This window comes from Rhinoderma darwinii, chromosome 2, assembly GCF_050947455.1.
Source record: "Rhinoderma darwinii isolate aRhiDar2 chromosome 2, aRhiDar2.hap1, whole genome shotgun sequence".
Classification (NCBI taxonomy): domain Eukaryota; kingdom Metazoa; phylum Chordata; class Amphibia; order Anura; family Rhinodermatidae; genus Rhinoderma; species Rhinoderma darwinii.
Genome location: NC_134688.1, coordinates 180,477,291 through 180,501,409, shown reverse-complemented (window position 1 = coordinate 180,501,409; position 24,119 = coordinate 180,477,291). Strand labels below are relative to the sequence as shown.

The following is a 24,119-nucleotide window of genomic DNA, read 5'->3' as shown; positions in this document are numbered from 1 at the left end:
TCTTGGTGCTGCCCTGCAGTCTGTTGTAGATGACTGGATTGAAGCCTATCAAGAGGACAGGGATGCAGCTCTGCTTGACCTTATTAATTTCTACATCCAATGCTCAGAATGTCAAGGTAATTACATTCATCTATTATTTTCCACCTAAAATACTGATTAAAATAAATCTATAATGTATCATTATTAAAGAGCCTAGTTGAATATATCATATATTTAATCTATGATCTAGATAAAGTGGTTTCAGTTTTAATTTAACTAAAGCCTAAAGCAGTGTTTCCCAAACTGTGGGTCGCGACCCCCCTGGGGGGTCGTGTGAAGATATCCATGGGGTTGCGAGCTATTCACCGATGTCTCGGCATCTCGGTCCACAGAACGCAGATACAGTTGAATCTAATGCTAGAGCAGGGAGCTGACGTCTCTTTGCTCCAGCATTTACTATGTAATGCTGTCCGTCAATGGCTCGGCGGAGATAGGCGTGAGCTAGTGACGTCATTGCATCTGTCTGTGCTGAGCCACTCATAGCACAGCCCAGAGGAGCAGAGGGTTTTCCTCCACTCATCGTGGGAACGGGGATAGATAAGTCAATATTTCATTATTTTTTATTAGGCACTATAGGCACATTATACTACGTATGGGGGGCTGCTATGGGACAATATACTGTGTTGGGGCAGCTGGAGGGGCAGTATACTGTTTTGGGGCACTAAAGGGGCATTAAACTGTGTGCGGGCAGCTATAGTGGTATTATTCTGTGTGGGGTCAGCTAAACCGGCATTATCCTGTGTGGGTGTAGTTATAAGGGCATTATTGTGTGTGGGGGCCACTAGGGGATCATTATACTGTGTGCGGGGCCCACTCAGACGTGTTTCGCCCCCCCCTGTGATAAACCCCTAGCTACGCTTCTGATGGCCTCTGATGGATGGGTCAGGTCACATGATCCCCCATCAGAGGACATAGCCAGCCTCAGCGACGTACAGCAGCAGGATACCTTGAGCCCCCACCCAATTATCATTGTGTTCGTTGCTGCAGGGACCTATTTTTCAAATGCAGCCAAGTACTGCCATCTATCTACAAATGATGTTGACATACGTCAGACGAAATGGGGCTAAGTATGGTAGTGGTGGGTCCCAAACAAAAGTATGGGCCAAAAGTGGGTCCCGACCTCCAAAAGTTTGGGAACCACTGGCCTAAAGTATCATTCTCATGATTCCTGTAGCTGCATCTCCCGCCGAAATGTGCAGATAGCATCAGGAGATGCAGCGTTAAGGGGGTTTTACACTGTGCGATTATCGGGCAGACAAGCGTTCATAGAACGCTCGTTGACGAGAATTGCTCTGTGTAAGCAGGGCAGTGATCAGCAGATGAACGAGCAAACTAGGGATGCACGATGCATCGAAACTTCGATACTGTTTCGATACTCTGCATCCCCAAACGGTTCGATACCGCTATTTCATGTATTTCGATACTTAGCTGCGCAGCCGCACAGCTAAGTATAGTAACACATGAATGTATGAGAGCGGGACTACGGCTGTGTAATACAGTCATTGCCCTGCTCCTGACACGTGCGCGCCGTCAGGATGATGCGATGCGGCCAGCGTTGCACTAATGAGCGGCGGCACTGAAGACAGAACATGGCGGGCACACTACAAAACACCCCCATGTTCTGTCCTCAGTCGCCACTCATTAGTGCAGCGCCGGCCGCATCACCTCATTTTGACCGTGCACGCACTTGTTGTCAGGTGCGGGGCAATGACTATTAAACAGCCGCAGCCCCGCTCTATAACGGCGGAGATCAGAGAAACCTCTCATCTCCGCCGCTATTCCCCTGAATGCTGCCATCAAAGCTGACTGCAGCATTCAATAGGAAGTGAGAAGGGGGGATGCCCCTTGGATCGCGTCACAGGAATCCCTGTGATGCGATTGAGGGACATACCATATATGGGCAGACAGCCCAGGGTCCTTTGAAGGACCCCTGGGCTGTCCTACCATATTTCCTGTTGTTAGGGCATACTTAGTACACAGGCAGTTGTTAGGACATACCTATCTGTACACAGTCTAATGTACTGGCAAATAGATATACAGTGAAGGAAATAAGTATTTGATCCCTTGCTGATTTTGTAAGTTTGCCCACTGTCAAAGACATGAACAGTCTAGAATTTTTAGGCTAGGTTAATTTTACCAGTGAGAGATAGATTAAATAAATTTAAAAAAAAGAAGAAAATCACATTGTGTAAATTATATATATTTATTTGCATTGTGCACAGAGAAATAAGTATTTGATCCCTTTGGCAAACAAGACTTAATACTTGGTGGCAAAGCCCTTGTTGGCAAGCACAGCAGTCAGACATTTTTTGTAGTTGGTGATGAGGTTTGCACACATGTTAGATGGAATTTTGGCCCACTCCTCTTTGCAGATCATCTGTAAATCATTAAGATTTCGAGGCTGTCGCTTGGCAACTTGGATCTTCAGCTCCCTCCATAAGTTTTCAATGGGATTAAGGTCTGGAGACTGGCTAGGCCACTCCATGACCTTAATGTGCTTCTTTTTGAGCCACTCATTTGTTGCCTTGGCTGTATGTTTCGGGTCATTGTCGTGCTGGAAGACCCAGCCACGAGCCATTTTTAATGTCCTGGTGGAGGGAAGGAGGTTGTCACTCAGGATTTGACGGTACATGGCTCCATCCATTCTCCCATTGATGCGGTGAAGTAGTCCTGTGCCCTTAGCAGAGAACCACCCCCAAAACATAATGTTTCCACCTCCATGCTTGACAGTGGGGACGGTGTTCTTTGGGTCATAGGCAGCATTTCTCTTCCTCCAAACACGGCGAGTTGAGTTAATGCCAAAGAGCTCCATTTTAGTCTCATCTGACCACAGCACCTTCTCCCAATCACTCTCAGAATCATCCAGATGTTCATTTGCAAACTTCAGACGTGCTTGTACATGTGCCTTCTTGAGCAGGGGGACCTTGCGGGCACTGCAGGATTTTAATCCATTACGGCGTAATGTGTTACCAATGGTTTTCTTGGTGACTGCGGTCCGAGCTGCCTTGAGATCATTAACAAGTTCCCCCCGTGTAGTTTTCGGCTGAGCTCTCACCTTCCTCAGCATCAAGGATACCCCACGAGGTGAGATTTTGCATGGAGCCCCAGATCGATGTCGATTGACAGTCATTTTGTATGTCTTCCATTTTCTTACTATTGCACCAACAGTTGTCTCCTTCTCACCCAGCGTCTTACTTCTGGTTTTGTAGCCCATTCCAGCCTTGTGCAGGTCTATGATCTTGTCCCTGACATCCTTATAAAGCTCTTTGGTCTTGCCCATGTTGTAGAGGTTAGAGTCAGACTGATTAATTGAGTCTGTGGACAGGAGTCTTTTATACAGGTGACCATGTAAGACAGCGGTCTTTAATGCAGGCACCAAGTTGATTTGGAGCGTGTAACTGGTCTGGAGGAGGCTGAACTCTTAATTGTTGATAGGGGATCAAATACTTATTTCTCTGTGCACAATGCAAATAAATATATATAATTTTGACTGTGATTTTCTTTTCTTTTTTTTAATATATATAATCTATCTCTCATTGGTAAAATTAACCTAGCCTAAAAATTCTAGACTATTCATGTCTTTGACAGTGGGCAAACTTACAAAATCAGCAAGGGATCAAATACTTATTTCCTTCACTGTATGTCAGTACATTAAAGTTTAAAAATAAAGTAAAAACAAAGTAATGTTAAATTTAAAAAAAATACACATACACCTTTTTTACAATAAACATTAAAATAAGTCTCAATACATAAAATATACATATTCAGTGTTGGCGCGGCCGTAATAACCTGCACAACAATTTTTTTGCATCATTTATGATGTGTACGATGTAAAAAAATAAAATAAAACCTACTTTCTTTCACATTACTACTTTCCTCACATTAATAGAAATTAACCCCATCATGTACCTCACACATTAACCCATTAGGACTGGGAAACATGATGGGATTAATTACTATTAATGTGAGGCACATTCAAAAGTCATCACACCTCGCGCCTCACATCAGAAAACGGAAGAACTTTTTTTTTATTACTGTTGGCAAAGTATCGAATTGGTATCGAAATCGCAATACTAAACGAAGTATCGGTATCGAAGTCCAAATTGTGGTATCGTGACATCCCTAGAGCAAACACTTGTTCATCTGCTGATCGTATAGTTTTAAAAAAGTTAAATATTATCGTTGTTGGCAGCACATCTCCCTGTGTAAATAGGGATACGCACTGCCGAAATGATAATAATGTATGGGTACGAGTGGTCGGAGTAACGACCGCTCCTCCCCTTCCATAGCTCCGTGTGTCATGAGCAAATGAGCACTGATCAACAATGTATCGTTGATCGGCGCTCGCTGCATCGGTCAATTATCGGCCGGTGTAAAAGGGCCTTTAGACAGGGCTGTTTGGCTGCATCTCCCCTTGCTGATGGCACGTGTGGGTGAGATATGCAGCTACAGTATAATGAGAGTGATTAATCATTGTATTATGATCAGTCATACAACATTCTCTCACACTTTGTAGCAATTTGTTTTTAGTGTTTATGCTTACACAACTTTTTTGTAATTGTCGGGAAAATGTTTTCCTGTACTTTCATACAGAGAAGTAGTGGTAAAGTACGTCCGGAATAAACTAGCGTAATTCAGTAGTTGTGCTGTATTTTTCTAAATAATACACGTCGTCTTGGGGATTATAACGCATATTGCACTGTAATTACTCATTAAAAGTAAGAAAATTGTATAAGTATTTATTGTAGAATGACTACGTTTTAGATACACAAACCCAGAAAACAAATTTAATATAAAAAACATTATGTATAATAAAGAACATTATCTGACATACTATAAAAGTGCAGTCCTTCATGTCAATGACCTTCTGTAAGTTCAGATCCTGTCCCTTTGCATGGCCATGCAGATGTCTTTCAACTCCTTAGGCTGGGTTCACACGACCTATTTTCAGACGTAAACGAGGCGTATTATGGCGTATTATGAAAATACGGCTCCAATACGTCGGCAAACATCTGCCCATTCATTTGAATGGGTTTGCCGACGTACTGTGCCGACGACCTGTCATTTACGCGTCGTCGTTTGACAGCTGTCAAACGACGACGCGTAAAATGACTGCCTCGTCAAAGAAGTGCAGGACACTTCTTTGAAACGTTATTTGAGCCGTTCTTCATTGAATTCAATGAAGAACAGCTGAAATGATCGGCCGTCAAAGACGCCTCGCATAATGCGAGGAGGAGCTTTTACGTCTGATACGACGCAGCTGTTTTCTCCTGAAAACAGTCTGTCTTTTCAGACGTAAAAGCCAGTTCTCGTGTGCACATACCCTTACTCAGTTCATGAGAAGTCACACAGTCCTTTCCTCTTTTCAGATTGAACTGCCGATCAAAGGGCACGAAAACATAATACGATTTGTCCTGTGGATTCTGCAACTATTATCTAATATTGAACAATGTATTTATTGCAAATCTTTAAACCAGGGGTCAGCAACCTTCAGCACTACAACTGTTGTAAAACTATAATTTCATTAGGTCCTGACATCCTTTGGATGGAATAATAAAGCCTTTCGCTGTCAGGGCATGCTGGGTGTTGTAGTTTACAACAACTGGAATCTGCAGGTTGCTGACCCCTCCTTTAAACACTCCTAAGTGATGCCATTTTATCCTTTCTAGAAATGTAGGAAAATAAAGTTTTGCAGGAATGTAATTACACAGTAATTCAGGCTCTTCTTTTTCCCATTTGCAAATCATCTGTGTCCATCGATGTCTTCTCTAATTTTAGTTTTTATAATTTCTGTAATTAAATAAAATGCATTATGTATGTGATGTCTTGTACTGTATTTGTTAAATTAAAGATGTAATAGTAATAGTTTATGGATAGATTAATCCCTGTTATTTATACCTGGTATTTAATATGACTTGCTCACTCCATAACCACTTGGGTGGGCAGACATGGCATTTTATGTTGTTAAGCATACATACTTTGTCAAGTGGGATTGTAGTATGTGTTATTTATATGTTTCCCCCACCTTTGGCATTTGCAGATATACTATACGCTAAAGGAATTTAGAGCGAAAGAACATTTGTTAGTTTGTTGGGCTCATGTTGCAGGAATTAGCTTTGTTTTACTGAACATATTGTAAGTTACTATGTCCTAGAACTTCTTCATCTCATATTTCAGGCATATGTTCAGTATCTATTCGTTTATCTTGCATATACTTAAGTCTTTTTTCTTTTTTTTTTTTGCACAGGGGTGGTAACAGCAGAGCCGTTTCAGAATCCAAAGGACAGAAACATAATGCAGAAACTGACTGAAGAGTTTGATGAGGTAAAAAATAAAATATCACGAGTCACATGGGTTTTTCTCTTACATCAAGCCGTTAAAATCTCTTTTTAGCTTTTTCTTAGTTATATCCATTTCTGGGAAAGTTGGGTGGCCACAAGCAGTGGCTGCTAGTTTGGGAAATCTGAGTGACATCCTCTGGGAACTGTCATGGTAGCCCTATTAGTTGTCCCCCAGCTTTTCTACAAACTGATAAAACTAAGATACTGCGTGTACTGTTTTTTGTTTTGGTTTAATATAAGTGGAAAATGCTTTTTAGTGCTTACTTATGGTGAATCCGCTCTAATGCATTCTGATTTCTTTTTTAAGTTGGTTTAATCCAAACAAGTAAAATAACAAATATAAACTAGTACAAAGAAAATGAATTCAAAAAATTTATAGATCCAAAGACAAACAATTATAATAAATATGGCAGCACAATTGAGGCGCTGGCGCTAACTTGTAATGATAAACAATTAGTAAATGATATTCTATGCTAATATATTTTATAGATCTTTTTTTTAAACTTATTCTTGCTAAACATATTTTTATTCTTTAATGGCAACTATGGAAGAAAATGTATTAAAATAGAAGTCTACATCTACCCAACAAGTCTTTTTACTGGACCGTTCATTGAGACTTTCTCTAGATGAAGGGCATTATACATTGTAAAATAGCCTTGTTTGCAGAACACTTCTATTAAAGAAGTTTTCCGATTTAATGACTTTTTCAGCTAGGCATAGTAAAAGTCACATTGGTGGGTGTCCCGCAGTTAAGAGCTCTACAGATGTCAATCATGAGGGGAATTTTAGCCTGCCTTTTCCTTGTTAGAACTCTTGTTTGGTTTCTGTAAGTTTCGACTAATTAAACACTGAAAACAAGGAATAGGATATTCTTAAGCATTAGTGGGGGTCCCATCTGTTGAACCCTCACTGACAAGTCTTAAAAGTTATAAAACCACTTTAGGCTCTCTATAGAGCACTGCACTTAAAAATTCTGACCAATAGAGAACACGATAAGTATTTTCCCCACAACTTAAAAGTATATTCATGTATGTGTATACAGACTTTTCATTATTGCACCCGTACTATTGTAAGGTGGGCATAGGTGGTGTACAGCCCCCTATGCAGGTATATCACAACAATGATAATATGAAGCAGGAGCTTTGTTGCAAACTCAATTTTTACTAGGCTGGTATTTGCGACACACCCGGCCACAGCACGAGAGTTACAAATTTAATTTAAAAGAGGCACACGATTTAGGCAGGTAGATGATGGCTGGTTGTGGTTGGTCCGGCAATGTAAATGTATAGTAGCCCAAAGCACTCTGGTATTTGTAGAGAGGGGTGCAGGAATAGGTTCCCAGGCCAGTATACTTTATAGTTAAGAAATTTCGGCACTCTCAACAGATATTTTAGTTTGTGTTTTCATTCAGACAAATCATATAAATCTTTTCGGTCAGAGATATTAGTACAATTATAATTGCTGTATCCGGTACATAACAGAAAAAAACATTTTCATGAGATCAACAATGATCTAGTATATCATATGTGGATGTACAGTAATCCAAACATAATTATATATAATCTTAGTGGATATATCCCATTCTGTGTGTGTGTGTGTGTGTGTGTGTGTGTGTGTATATATATATATATATATATATATACATATATATATAGTAAATACCCTACCGTTCAAAAGTTTAGGGTCACTTAGAAATGTCCTTATTTTTGCAAGAAAAGCACAGTTTTTTTTCAATGAAGATAACATTAAATTAATCAGAGATACAAACTGTTAGAAGGCTAATGGATGAGTAGAAAACACTTGAAAACCATTGTGCAATTATGTTAGCACCGCTGTAAACAGTTTTGCTGTTTAGAGGAGCTATAAAACTGACCTTCCTTTGAGCTAGTTGAGAATCTGGAGCATTACATTTGTGGGTTCGATTTAAACTCTCAAAATGGCTAGAAAAAGAGAGCTTTCATGTGAAACGCGACAATCTAGTCTTGTTCTTAGAAATGAAGGCTATTCCATGCGAGAAATTGCCAAGAAACTGAAGATTTCCTACAGCACAAACAGGCTCTAACCAGAGTAGAAAGAGAAGTGGGAGGCTCCGCTGCACAACTGAGCAACAAGACAAGTACATTAGAGTCTCTAGTTTGAGAAATAGACGCCTCACAGGTCCTTAACTGGCAGCTTCATTAAATAGTACCCGCAAGACGCCAGTGTCAATGTCTACAGTGAAGAGGCGACTCCGGGATGCTGGCCTTCAGGGCAGAGTGGCAAAGAAAAAGCCATATCTGAGACTGGCTAATAAAAGGAAAATATTAATATGGGCAAAAGCACACAGACATTGGACAGAGGAAGATTGGAAAAAAGTGTTATGGACAGACCAATCGAAGTTTGAGGTGTTTGGATCACACAGAAGGACATTTGAGAGACGCAGAACAACTGAAAAGATGCTGGAAGAGTGCCTGACGCCATCTGTCAAGCATGGTGGAGGTAATGTGATGGTCTGGGGTTGCTTTGGTGCTGGTAAAGTGGGAGATTTGTACAAGGTAAAAGGGATTTTGAATAAGGAAGACTATCACTCCATTTTGCAACGCCATGCCATACCCTGTGGACAGCGCTTGATTGGAGCCAATTTCATCCTACAACAGGACAATGACCCAAAGCACACCTCCAAATTATGCAAGAACTATTTAGGGAAGAAGCAGGCAGCTGGTATTCTATCTGTAATGGAGTGGCCAGCGCAGTCACCAGATCTCAACCCCATAGAGCTGTTGTGGGAGCAGCTTCACCGTATGGTACGCAAGAAGTGCCCATCAAGCCAATCCAACTTGTGGGAGGGGCTTCTGGAAGCATGGGGTGAAATTTCTCCCGATTACCTCAGCAAATTAACAGCTAGTATGCCAAAGGTCTGCAATGCTGTAATTGCTGCAAATGGAGCATTCTTTGACGAAAGCAAAGTTTGAAGGAGTAAATTATTATTTGAAATAAAAATCATTATTTCTAACCTTGTCAATGTCTTGACTATATCTTCTAGTCATTTTGCAACTCATTTGATAAATATAAGTGTGAGTTTTCATGGAAAACACAAAATTGTCTGGGTGACCAAACTTTTGAACGGTAGTGTATATATGTATATATAATGTGTATATGTATATAAAAATTCCTGTGTCCTTTAGTCACATTCAGAATAGAGGGAACAAGAGGTCAATGGTATCCTTGTACCCTCTATTAGAGGATCCTTTCGGAAATAAATGAAAAAAAATGGCAATGATGGTCATAAGAATGGAACCGAGTACAGTGCAAGCTAGTTATCGGATATGAATACATTGCATTTGATTCACCAAACAGATACATAAGTTAAGATAACCAAGCAGAACAGCGGAGAGGTGAAGCACTCTAAACTTACCCAATGGTCCAAAGTAACAATAATACCAGATGCGCTCAGTGTTGGCGATGGTATGGATAATGTAGTTAGTGCGCGTTGTGTCCCAGTGTCTCCACAGTTTAAATAGGTAGAGCAAGCTCTCAGCCTGTGTGATCCCAAGTGAACTAAGGGGGCTGGGCCTATCGTGGCGGTGACCTGCTGTGATATACGTGTTAAGTATAGTACTCTTATTGGGGAGATAGTGTGTCATCAAACATGCGACTAGTCGGTCTAATGTGAATGATGCAATCGGCAACTGTTTTATGTAAATTAGCCTGTCAAATACCGTAAGGCCTAGTAGGCCACAACTGTCTGAACTGTAATTCCTTGCTGTACAAATAAGGGGGAAGTCTCCTGGCCGTTACCCGGAACTCGCTCCAGGACCACCGACTCAGGCCTAATGATGATGCCGTCGCTTCCTCAGCAGCACTCCACACTCCTCACTCAGCTCTGCAGCAGCTCTATCTCTCTCGCTCTATCTCTCTCTTCTTAACGCAGCTCAGCTGCTCTCTAATCTTCAACCCGAACTGAACACTGACTGGCAGGTACACCTCCGTTTTATAGAACAAGCACCGCCCCCCAGCATTAGGACGTGGCGTTGTCAAGCGGTCCGTGTGACATCCGTTGTTTTAACGCGCGTAACACAGACGTGAAATACGCTTGTGTGAATAAGGCCTTAGATTGCTACAGTACTTAAATGCACTGTGCACAAAATCAAGTATACATATACTGTAGCATATATACAAATATACATAATCTATGCCAAATAAATAGCAAAATCCCCTTTAACGGTGGGGAATTCTCCCCCATACCCCACTAATTTTGACAATCTTTTAGAGCAAGACCCTCTGTGGGTATACTACTTTATAGGCAGATTACAGAATTGTACCTGTTCTATTGTTATGAAGCACTGACTAGATTATCAAAGATTGTTTTACTGTGAAACTGACACTCTTTCATCTTCTTAGGAAACAGGACTGCAGTTTAAGAAATTCATGGCTTATCCTTGGATTCTAACTATTACCTGGCCAGTCAATATGGTAAGCTACATTATATGCTGCAAAATATAGGAAATATTACTGTTGTTATTAAATAGGTTTTATTATGTCCGTCTCATTAGGTGGGGAAACAATTTAGTCAGCACATTAACATGCCTAATTTTTTATTTTTATCAACCTTATTTAAAAAATTTTATTGCTGTTTATTTTAAAACTTTTTTGGGGGAATTTCAATATTTATGTAATATGCAAGTCTGTCAGTTTACAATATACAGGGTGGGCAATTTATATGGATACACCTAAATAAAATGGGAATGGTTGGTGATATTAACTTCCTGTTTGTGGCACATTAGTATATGGGAGGGGGGAAACTTTTCAAGCTGGGTGTTGACCATGGCGGCCATTTTGAAGTTGGCCATTTTGTATCCAACTTTAGTTTTTTCAATGGGAAGAGGGTCATGTGACACATCAAACTTATCGAGAATTTCACAAGAAAAACAATGGTGTGCTTGGTTTTAACATTACTTTGTTCTTTCATGAGTTATTTACAAGTTTCTGACCACTTATAAAATGTGTTCAAAGTGCTGCCCATTGTGTTGGATTGTCAATGCAACCCTCTTCTCCCACTCTTCACACACTGATAGCAACACCGCAGAAGAAATGCTAGCACATGCTTCCAGTATCCGTAGTTTCAGTTGCTGCACATCTCGTATCTTCACAGCATAGACAATTGCCTTCAGATGACCCCAAAGATAAAAGTCTAAGGGGGTCAGATCGGGAGACCTAGGGGGCCATTCAACTGGCCCACGACGACCAATCCACTTCCAGGAAACTGTTCATCTAGGAATGCTCAGACCTGACACCCATATTGTGGTGGTGCACCATCTTGCTGGAAAAACTCAGGGAACGTGCCAGCTTCAGTGCATAAAGAGGGAAACACATCATCATGTAGCAATTTCAGATATCCCGTGGCCTTGAGGTTTCCATTAATGAAGAATGGCCCCACTATCTTTGTACCCCATATACCACACCATACCATCAATTTTTGTGTTCCAACAGTCTTGGAGGGATCTATCCAATGTGGGTTAGTGTCAGACCAATAGCGGTGGTTTTGTTTGTTAACTTCACCATTCACATAAAAGTTTGCAAACTGTAGCATGGGAGATGGGTGGTCTCGTAGGGTGTCTTGCATTGAAATCTGCTGCAATGACCCGGGTACGGCGTTCACCAGACATCAACACAATTTCTATCCACTCCTCACGTGTTAACCTCTGCGACATGTCAATGGCTGTAACAAAGAGAAGCTTGTAAATAACTCATAAAAGAATAAAGTAATGTTAAAACCAAGCACGCCATTGTTTTTCTTGTGAAATTCTCGATAAGTTTGATGTCACATGACCCTCTTCCCATTGAAAAAACTAAAGTTGGATACAAAATGGCCGACTTCAAAATGGCCGCCATGGTCAACACCCAGCTTGAAAAGTTTCCCCCCCTCCCATATACTAATGTGCCACAAACAGGAAGTTAATATCACCAACCATTCCCATTTTATTTAGGTGTATCCATATAAATGGCCCACCCTGTACATCTAACGTACAATAAATAAATAAACACTGTTTCTTTGATATCTGATTATGGGCCTGTTTACGTCACCGACCGGTTACGTTTGGGGTTTCTGTTCATACATTCGGTCAGAGGAACTGATTAACGAAAAAGCCAAACGGAAACCATAGCTAACGTTTCCATTATCATTGATTGCAATGGTAATGCTTCCATATCAGTTGATGTCCGTTTGTTTCCGTTCTGTAATATTTCCATTTTTTTTAACGGGTCAATAGTGTAGTCGACTACGCTGTTGTTTCCATGAAAAAAACGGAAACTTTACGAAACGAATACGGAAACCAACTGCAACGGAAGTATTACTGTTGAAATCAATAGTAATTCAAACGGAAGCTATGGTTTCCGTTCGGCTTTCCGTTCATCTGTACTTCTGACGGAATGGATGAACGGAAAACCCATACGGAACCCGACGGTGATGTGAACAGGCCCTGACACTGCTCTGTGTATTACAGGACACTGAATATTACCCTCTAATCAGGCCGGGAATATATTGGAAGAAATTTCGTTCAAACTTCTGCGAGTTCACAGCTGTCCTAATTCAGCAGTGTCAGTACAGTGTCATATATGATGGGTATCTGCTGAATACCATTATTTCCCTGCTTCTGGGACTGTCAGACTCCTGTGTTAGAGCTTTCCGACACACCAGTACATTGTCTGGTAGGTTTAAAATGCACAGCTTTTTTGTGAACCTAATAGTAAAAATTTACTAGCACAGATAATGTAATAGTGTTAATACTTGTGTTTGTACTATCTAACCGATGACTGACCACCACTTCAATCAACAAAGACAACATCTCCCATTTGTGCTGGTGGAATAGTATGTCCGTTAAGGGCTCATCCTTTGCCGTTTTCATATCCGTTTAAAACTCATCCGTGTGGTGGGTGTGGCTTGACGGAAAACTGGAAGGTCGCACATAGTGAGGGCTCCGCACAGTGCGGTGTATCGGAGGCCATCCATACTGCCCTTTACCTTGCTAACCGCTCAGGTGGCGACATCTGGGGTCCCTGTTGCCCCCTAAACAGTTGGACCCGTGAATTGGTCGCTTTGGATGACTTTCTGGTTGCGGCCTGCAGCGGCGGCCTAAATTTCGGGTGGCCACCGCATCTTCTGCAGCTCCTTCGAAGCACCAACGGTACCTCAAATGACTGGCCCACGGCTATAGGGTCACTGAAGTTGGTGAACCCGGCTTGCCAGCCTCAGGGAGGGCACGGTCGGCCATTACCCAGGGGTCCTTCCCTGCACCATGGTGAGTCCCCTCCACTGAGGCTTCCTTCCCTCTGCATACAAGTCCTGTTGCCATTTGGGCTCACTGGCCCAGGTACTCTCCAACCCTGCAGGCCCCCACCTACAACAGGGGATACGGAAGCTCCCTGCCTTGTTGTACCCAGGAGCTCACTGGGAAGGTGGCGCTGAACCCCTGTTATACTGCACCTCCTTTCTGCTACCTGTGCGGTACATGTGGACCCCCTATTCACCTGGACCACCCTCTTGCTTGAACTTCCATAATGTGATTTGACGACCTTATCTACACATATTTCTCATGTGCTGCCGATCTTGTTGCCAAGATACCGCGCCAACCCTGTTTGTCGGTCACCTGCAAACGCACTGTTTTCGCTGACTTTTCTGATGGGTCCCCCTGCCCGATGATGACCCCCTTGGGTCCCTATACCATCTTCATTCCCCTGTAATGTACCACTCTAATATAGTTTGGGTGCAGTATCCCCTCCCAGGGGTCTGGCTACGCATTGGTGCTTCATACACTCATTTTCACAGCTACTTAAAGAGGCTCTGTCACCAGATTTTGCAACCCCTATCTGCTATTGCAGCAGATCGGCGCTGCAATGTAGATTACAGTAACGCTTTTATTTTAAAAAAACGAGCATTTTTGGCCAAGTTATGACCATTTTTGTAGTTATGCAAATGAGGCTTGCAAAAGTCCAAGTGGGTGTGTTTAAAAGTAAAAGTCCAAGTGGGCGTGTATTATGTGCGTACATCGGGGCGTTTTTAATACTTTTACTAGCTGGGCGCTCTGAAGAGAAGTAACATCCTCTTCTCTTCAGAACGCCCAGCTTCTGACAGTGCAGATCTGTGACGTCACTCACAGGTCCTGCATCGTGACGGCCACATCGGGACCAGAGGCTACAGTTGATTCTGCAGCAGCATCAGCGTTTGCAGGTAAGTCGATCTTACCTGCAAACGCTGATGCTGCTGCAGAATCAACTGTAGCCTCTGGTCCCGATGTGGCCGTCACGATGCAGGACCTGTGAGTGACGTCACAGATCTGCACTGCCAGAAGCTGGGCGTTCTGAAGAGAAAAGAGGATGTTACTTCTCTTCAGAGCGCCCAGCTAGTAAAAGTATTAAAAACGCCCCGATGTACGCACATAATACACGCCCACTTGGACTTTTACTTTTAAACACACCCACTTGGATTTTTGCAAGCCTCATTTGCATAACTACAAAAATGGTCATAACTTGGCCAAAAATGCTCGTTTTTAAAAAATAAAAACGTTACTGTAATCTACATTGCAGCGCCTATCTGCTGCAATAGCAGATAGGGGTTGCAAAATCTGGTGACAGAGCCTCTTTAACTATGGCGCCTCCGAATACACACAAACTAAATCGGCCGCTAAGCTGGACCAATTTTGCAGAGCGGACTCCTTGGCGTCTACGCCTACTTCCTCACAGATCACTGATCACACCCCGCTTGATCCGGACCAGCCGGTCTCTGCTATGTCGGACTCTAACCCTGACGCCTTAAAGGTACTGGCGGCCATTCATACAGGTCGAACCACCCTCACCACGCGTATTGAGGAGATTAAGGTTGATATTTCTCTTTTACGCCAGGATGCACAGCACACCAGAGAAAGGGTGATGGAGGTGGAAAATAGAGTCAGTACTCTGGAGGACCAACCCCCGGCACCCACCAGACGTCTTGGAGACGTTGAACAGGGCCTCACCAGACTACATCAGCACCTGGACGATCAGGAGAACAGACTGAGGCGCTGTAACCTTCGCTTTATAGGGTTCGGAAGGCTCCTCTCCTGAATCCGTCTTGGAAAATCTGCTCACTACCACCTTCGGCAGGGAGAAATTCTCAGTTATGTTTGTGGTGGAGAGGGCACACCGTATTCTGTCCAAACTTCTGCCTCCGGGAGCACCGCCACACAATTGCTAAACTCCTCAACTACCGGGACAGGGACGCTATTCTTAAATTCACCAGAGAAAAAGGATCAATTCCATATGCCAACTCACAGATCTCAGTTTACCCTGATTTCTCCATTGAGGTCCAGAAGAAGAGAGCTTTGTTCCTCACTGCCAAGGAGAAGCTCAAAGAACTTGATCTCAAGTACGCTATAATGTACCCTGCTCGGTTGAAAGTTCTGGTGGATGGCAGATCATATTTCTTCACCCCTCCTCAAGAAGTTCTCGTGGCCTGGAAACTCGTCCTCGTGGTCAAGCTGGTTCGCCTCGTCATCCAGGTGTCTAATTACTGACCTTTATAGCTGTGTGTAATGTCTGGGTAGAGAGACAGACAGGTGAGCCCTAATCTACCCGCCACTCAGTCCCTGCCTACTTGCACGGCCTGTCCTAGGCGACGGCGTACAACTGGGCGACGGTCCCTACGCTCAATAAGTGCACGACAGACAAACAGACGAGGGTACACAGAAGCTAAGGGAAATGGGGCAGTTGCCCACGGCAACACCGTGAGCAACAAGAGTAGTGAACAAGCCGAGTCCAATCAGGAGTGTACGACGTACCAAACGCAGAGCAGGAGAGTAGTCAGTAAAGCCAGGGTCAAATTGAAGCAGAGGTCAATAGTACTAGCAGGAGCAGCAGAGCCAGGAAACCAGACAGAATCACAGGCAAAGGAAAAGCAGGAAATGAAGGTATAAATAAACCGAGGGCGGGAGCTAGCTCTGTCTGGCCAGGCTGTGATAGGTTCTCCCACTCCTCAGCCTACCAGCCTGAGTGGTAGCAGATCGAGTCACTCTATCAGACCTAGGAGCAGATGCAGACTGATTAATCACGTGCGTCGACACAGAAGCTGTGTCTGGTAAATCCTTTACATGTGTATCTCTACTGTCCAACGGTTCCAAACCTCCAGAACATTTTTAGTCTGTCATTCTGTGAAGGAACTGTGGATCAATCGTTCATCGCCACTGTTACGACTACTTTTGGTTTCAGGGATCCAAGTCTTCATGCCTGCGTGCATGATAGTAGGGTGGGGGGGAGGGGATTTGTCTCCACCTGTGTGTTTTTTGTTTGTTTTCTTTTTTACATGCTTGTTAACACAATGCATATCGCCATTCTAATTTTTCCAGGTCTCAGGTATATCATGCTGCTCATATACTGGTCCGTCCTGAACGGTTGGGCCCAGGTTTTCACTTTTACCCTTTTACCATGTCTTCTGACGTAGTGTCCTTTTTAACGTGGAATGTGAGAGGTCTCAACGATCGCATTAAAAGAGCCCTCGTGTTTCGGTATTTACAAAAGCATGACTGTGATATTATATGCCTTCAGGAGACCCACATGAAGGATGACCCGCTCCGTCTTCTAAATAGACCCTGGATTGGTTGGTTGTACAATTCCACATCCACTAATTTGGCCAGGGGTGTCTCAATATCGATAAAACTATATCTTTCACCTGGTAGATATGTCCTCGGACCCGAGTGGTAAATTTGTTCACTGCCTCCTTTATCATAAACCATTTCTCCTAGGTGTTTATGTTACTCCTCCCTTTTCCTTTGCCACTATTTTATTTTATATATTTTTTTTTATTTATTTATTTTTTTTATTTTTTTTTAAACTCGGTTTATTGTAAAAGTACATACAAAAATCATCAGCAAATGGAAACAAAATAGTGACATTAACGTTCCTGCATACCATGAATACACATTAGAAACAAGAGTTTGCAATTTACTTTTATACATGAAGGCGAGTCACAGGAGACTCCAAATATTCACTGCACGCAGGCAGGTCAGTGTCTCACTTATTTGTGATTCTGTAGAAATACAGGTCGCAGTTATTTACCAGATCCAAGCTCCATTCTCACACCTAGGGTATTAAATACCTGGTCAAGTAGATCTCAGATCCCTCCTACTTGAAGTGGTAAGGATTCTCTAAGGTCGCCCACGCTGAAAGATGCAAGAGGTGAGGAGCACCACTCTCCCCAGATTTTCAAGAATTTATATTGACATCCTCTATGTTTATATACTATATTTTCATATGGGAGAATAGCATTGACCAGGCTTTTCCATTGTGATGTATCCGGAAAAGTGTCCCCCATCCATCGGATGGCTATCGCTTTTCTGGCTAAGAACAGGGCTTCTCGCAGGAAGATACCCTCATAGTGTGTCCGGGTCCTCTCTCCCAATAGCCCCAATAAGCAAAGACCTGGTTCACATGGAATCGGGTTAGTCATAATTGAGGACAGTATTTGCGTCACTTCTTTCCAGAAGTTGGCTATGACTGGGCATAACCACATCATGTGATCAAAGCCAGCCTGATCTTGAGAGCATCTAGGGCATCGTGTGCTAGGTGCCCTTCCCATCCAATATAATCTGATAGTGGTAATATAACATCTGTGTATGATGTACAATTGCGTCAATTTATTGTTCGCTGCAGGTGAGACCAAGAGATGTGATCCCATGGCCTCCCCCCAGTCTTCACTGGATAGTGTGGGAATAAGACCCCTCCCATCCAACCTCAACCGACATCTCAGCGTGAGCGACCCTCTGCGACAGAAGGTAAGTATAAAGGGCAGATACCATCCCCCTTGGTCCCTGTGTTCTCAGAATACCAATGAGTGGAAGTGAAGAAATGGATCTCTGATCTTCCCTGAACTGGGATTGTAAAGCATGCCTAATCTGTACACAACGGAATGCATCTCTCTCAGGAACCCGGAATGTATCCTGTATCTCTCTGGCTGATATCATATGCCCCTCGTCATCTATCAGGTTTTGCACCTGCGTTATACCTACTTCAATCCAAAAATCAGAATCCTGCATCCCCCTAAAATGAGACAGACCCTGATGAGACCAAAGTGGCAGCTCTGCAACTATGTCCTCCCATTCCAGAACTTTCTTAACATGTGACCAGACCTGCCTGGCTAGTTTAATTATTGGCAAGGAATGCCTAGGGCTATATCCATGTGGCTCAAGTATGGGCCACAAAGAGGGGATCCTAAGAAAGTGGGTCAAGTGGAGTTCTGCATTAGGCATTGGTTCCTCAGCCACCCATGCCTTAATATATCTTAATTGGCCTGCCAAGTAATACAAGAACACGTCAGGTAGAGCGGCCCCCGCCTGTTCCTTGGGGCGTTGGAGCGTGCTAAGTTTAAGCTTGGGGCGACTCTCCCCCCATACAAAGGAGGAAAATAAGGAGCTTACCAGATTGAAAAATCGTTTAGGGACCAGGGTGTCCGCATGTTCTAGGAGATATAACATTTTGGGCAGCACTATCATCTTAATTAAATTTATTCTTCCTGCTGTCGATATAGGGAGCGCCTTCCAGACAGCAAATTTATCTCTCAGATATGTCAACAGGGGATATATATTTAGATCATATGAAGCGCCACTATCCCTAACTATATGGACCCCTAAGTATTTAAAACAGGAAACCACCTGCAGGCCCTGGAATTCCGTATCCCACCCACAGTTATCGGGTCTAAGGGGCATAAGGAATGACTTACTCCAATTGATATATAGGCCTGAGAACCGTCCAAACTCTTCCAGTATTGTCATTGCTCTTGGTAAGGAGGCGTTTGGATTAGCCATATACAAAATCATGTCGTCGGCATAAAGACCGATCCGATCCTCCCGTGGTCCTATGCGGATACCCTGAAAAGCCGCATCTAGACGGATGCGGATAGCCAGGGGCTCAATGGCCACTGCAAACAGAAGAGGGGACAGGGGGCATCCCTGCCTCGTGCCTCTATGGAGACAAAAGGAGGGAGACAATATCCCATTGACCAACACCGATGCTTTCGGATCTTTGAATAGGATTTTAATCCATTTAACGAATCTCTCGCCGAAACCAAATCTGCAAAGGACCTCAAACAAATAAGGCCACTCTACTGAATCAAAGGCCTTAGCCGCGTCCAACGAGGCCAGTGCCCAGTCCTGCTGCTCCCACCACCCTATCTGGGTCACCACCTGAGCTCTGCGGATATTATCCGATGTTGATTTGCCTGGGATAAAACCGGATTGGTCCGGATGAATAATATCTGTGATAGCGCCACTAAGTCTATTAGCTAAAAGTTTGGTTAGGATTTTATAATCCACATTGAGTAGGGATATCGGGCGGTACGACTCACATTCCTCTGAATTTTTTCCTGGTTTCAAAATGACAACTATAGTGGCATCTTTCATCGAGACTGGTAATTCACCCTTCTGAAAGGCGTCCTCAAATACAGTTAATAACTGGGGATTTAGAGTATCTGCATATTTAATATACACCTCTAGAGGGAGACCATCCGGACCTGACGCCTTCCCTTTTGTCATGGAGGCTAAGCATTCTTCAATCTCCTGTACCGAGAAAGGGGCCTCTAACTTTATTCTATTCTCCTCTGACAACCCTGGGAAGTTTGCCCCATCTAAATAGGAGTTCAATTCCTCCATCGAATACTGTGCCTGCGAAGTGTAGAGCTCCCCATAAAAATCTGCAAATCTATTCAGTATGTCTAATGGCGTAGTAGCCGTACCCTGGTTTGGTTGGGATATACGTAGCACTGGAGGGGACATGGTATTCTGTTTCGCTATTTGTGCAAGCAGCTTACTCGACTGATTACCGTGCTCAAAAAAGGATTGTTTAGAGAAGAATATCCTTCTTGCTGCCTTTTCCTTGACTAGAAGCAAGTATTGTCTGCCCGCTGCCAGCCACGCTTCTCTGTTAACCTGGGATGGGTCCCGTACGAAAGTATCCTCTAAACCCCTGCATTGTTGTGCTAAATCCATTTCTTGTCTGGCTGAGGAGCGTTTAACATAGGATCTCAAGCACCCTCTCAGATACGCCTTTAATGTATCCCACACCAGTGCACTATTTTGTTCTTGTGAATGCGCTCCTAAAAAGACATCTAGTTGGTCAGGTATTCTGTCACTTCCCGTAAACAATTGCAACCAAAATGGGTGTATCTTAAGAGCTCCCCTCCTTCCCTCTGCCCGTTGATGTAACTGTAAAAAAATCGGGCTATGATCCGACACCCCTCTGGGCAAGTGCTCTATAGAAGCCATGCTTGAGAAAATGGCGGGAGATCCCAACACGTAGTCAATGCGAGACAGAGCGTTAAACTGCGGAGTATGGCACGTGTATTCCCTTATTCCCGGGTGGCTCACTCTCCATAGATCCAACCATCCTATCTCCTCTATCATAGATGCTAGCGGAGTGGGACTCATGGGGTCCCGGGGACCCGACCTAACAGTAAAGCGATCCAACAGAGGGTCTATGGTGAGGTTCAGGTCCCCCATTAGTATAACTCGCGCCTCCTGATAAGTGGATGCGAATGTGATGGCCTCTCTGAGTATACTCATTGAGCCCTGTGGCGGGTTGTAGATACCAATTATGACATAAGGGACAGAGTTTACATTAGCATGAACCAGCACATATCTACCATCAGTATCTATTCTTGTATGTAACGCCTCCCAGCGTAAATTCCTATGTACTAGCAGTGATACTCCCCGTGATGCTGAGGATCTAGTAGCATGCCGCCCCCATTGAATCCAAGATTTACTCAGCATATGCACCTTATCTGCCGTAAGATGCGTTTCCTGAAGGCATATAATATGAGGCATGTGCCTCCGTAGTACAGAAAAGATCACATTTCTCTTACCCGGCGTTCCCATTCCCCTCACATTCCAGGACATAAATTTAAGTGTCGCCATATTCCTCTCTATAACATATCTCTATGTGGAGGCACCATCTCCCCACAATCAGCGAGCAGTGATAATGGGACCCTGTTCCCATGTCATCATGTAGCAGGCATGCAAAACCGTATTGAACCTTAAACCAATAACTTTGAACAATTAAGCTCATCAGGAGCTGCTTAAGCCTACAAGGCATAAAAAATGCAAAGTGCATAAAAACGGGGGAAGTTTCCACTGCTTAGGTTAGTAACACAGAGGAATCAAGATAAGCAATAGTACCTTTTCAATGGCTTCACCCTTTGTTAAGCTGTATTTCAGCCATATAAGATGTTCCATGTTTCCTTCCTTATATCTTAGATAAACGTGAGGGTAATTAATCCAGTTATTTAAACTATAACATTTTACTCCTATGCCGCCTCAATATATCTGCCCCTCTCCCCTTATCTTCTTCAAGGTTTAGTACATACATATACTCAGTACATCAAGAACACTTCCATGTATATAACCCATGTGTGTGCGAGATCAAACATCCACTGCATAGGGACCCCTCATAAAATACATATTGCAATCATGTAAACTCACTGTCCCCTTCATATAAAACATGGTCCTCAAGTCAGCGTCGAGGAGATCGTCCATGTCTGGTGAGCCACTCATCTGCCGCCTCAGGGGTAGTGAAAAACACGGATCTCTCTCCATCCACAACTCTCAGTTGCGCAGGGTACGCCATAGAATATGGGATCTGACGCTCCCGAAGTCGTCTCTTGACGTGCATGTACGAGGCCCTCTGTCGTTGTAGCTCCGGGGAAAAATCCGGGAAAATGGACACCGTCGTGTTTTCCACTCTGATCTCTCCTTTGCGCCTCGCCGCCTGCAGCACCATATCTCGGTCCTTGCAATTTAGCAATCTCGCCAGCAATGGTCTGGGATTCGCCCCGGGTGGTGGTGGTTTCGCTGGCACTCTGTGCGCCCTTTCAACTGCAAAGGCCATTGAAAATACTGTATCCGGGAATAGGTCTTTCAGCCACTTCTCCACAAATTCATCTGGTCTGGGTCCCTCCGACCTTTCAGGGAGGCCTATTATCCTCAGATTATTTCTTCTCAGTCGATTCTCGAGATCATCTGCTTTTTGGCGCCACAGCTCCACTTTTCCCGACAGGTCCCTCAGCGTGCGCGGTACTGCTGCCGTTACATCTTCCAGGTCCGAAACCCTTGTCTCAACCTGAGTTACCCGGTCTCTCAGATTATGGAGGTCCTGCCGCATCAGACCGACATCCACCTTCACCTCCTCCACTTTCGTTGTTACGAGGTACGTGTCTCCAGAATCGCCGCCAGGAGCGTCTCCGTCACCTGCTTCAGCTTTAACTCGGGGGGCACCGCTTCCCCTGCCTCGGCGAGTGCAGCAGGCCGTCTCTCCTGATCATGTGCCGACGAGGACTGCTCCCCCCGGGCGCCATCTTGTCCCGAGTTCCTGGCGAACTCTTTCAGTTTTTCCACCGCTCCCGAAGTCTTGGAGGGTCCCATATTGTTTCCTACCCTTCTTTCTCAACACGTAAGGAATTTTGGCTGAAATACTTTCTCCACAGGATGAAATACAGGGTTCAGCACACGGAGCTAAGGTTCAGTGCGACCGCTCACATCCGTGCCTGGCCACGCCCCCTCCTTTGCCACTATTAATGCCATTCTGTCGTTCATAACCAGCCACCTGTCTGTGCCTAGTATCTGGCTGGGTGATTTTAACTCCACCTGGGATAAGTATTTTGACAAGTTCCCCCGCCCTGGTCAAGACCCTGTATCTCAGGCTCCCTCCTCCCTTCATTCTCTCTTTTTAGAATTCAATATTATAGATGCTTGGAGAACCATAAACCCTCTTACCCGACAATATTCTTGCTTTACCCCTCAATTTGAGCTTTATGGCTTTATTCCGTATTGACTTAATGCTAGTACACACAACCCGCCTGATGGCTGTGGACTCTGCAGAGAATCTTTCCTGATCTGTTACAGATCACTCCCATGGCCGTTTACATATTAGACTCCCAAATATACCCACAAAAATTCTGTCTGAAAATGCTCCCCCCATCTGACTATTTCCAGGCTAAGTGGTATCAGTTTTTTTTATTGACAATGATGGCAGTACTTCTTCTTTAGTTGTGTGGGACTCCTTCAAGGCATATGCACGTGGGGCACTTTCTGTGGCAATTAGTGACTTGAAAAGTGGTTTGGCACATAACGAACTCCAAATGGCCAATGATGCTTTGGCGGCCAAACTCCAGTATATCAATGATCCGACCGAGGAACATAAATCAGAATGGCTTTGCAAGGTCCGTTTGTATCACAACTCTTTGAATAATAAGGCTCAGAAAAAAGCCTTCTATTCCAAGCAATCATATTACGAACACGTTGAAAAATTTGGTAAAATTAAGCCTGTATAGCCAACGGTGATAGGGAACCCCCTGTGATATCACTGCTCGAGGTTCCAGATGGTACCCAGTCCTCTGACCCACAGGCAATTTTGTCCACCTTTCGCTCATATTATGAAATATTATATTCGTCACACATCTCTGCATCCTCCACAGACATCGCTGATTATCTAGAGCAGATAACCCTTCCCTCGCTATCGCCTGCCCACAGGGAATATTTAGATGGCCCCATTACTGTACAGGAGATTATGGAGTCCATGGCCTCCTTCCAGACATCTAAATCACCTGGTAGTGACGGCCTGCCTATTGAATTTTACAGGGTCCATGCTGATTTATTGGCTACACGTCTCTTGGATGTTTACCAAGCGGCTTTGGACTCTGGAGAACTACCAAGTGCAATGTGGGAGGCGATTATAGTAGTATTGCCT

General features: G+C 43.8%; 1 protein-coding gene across 3 annotated transcripts in view; it reads left to right on the top strand.

Moving 5' to 3' along the window:
* Nucleotides 1-24,119, top strand: part of LOC142742612 (cohesin subunit SA-2-like) — a 109,744-nt gene that overhangs the window by 29,480 nt on the left and 56,145 nt on the right. For all 3 annotated transcript variants that reach the window (XM_075852559.1, XM_075852558.1, XM_075852560.1), the window contains 4 exons: nt 20-116; nt 6,287-6,363; nt 10,761-10,832; nt 12,863-13,067. In XM_075852559.1, coding sequence (XP_075708674.1) covers nt 20-116; nt 6,287-6,363; nt 10,761-10,832; nt 12,863-13,067 — 451 coding nt within the window. The remainder of the gene's footprint in view (nt 1-19; nt 117-6,286; nt 6,364-10,760; nt 10,833-12,862; nt 13,068-24,119) is intronic.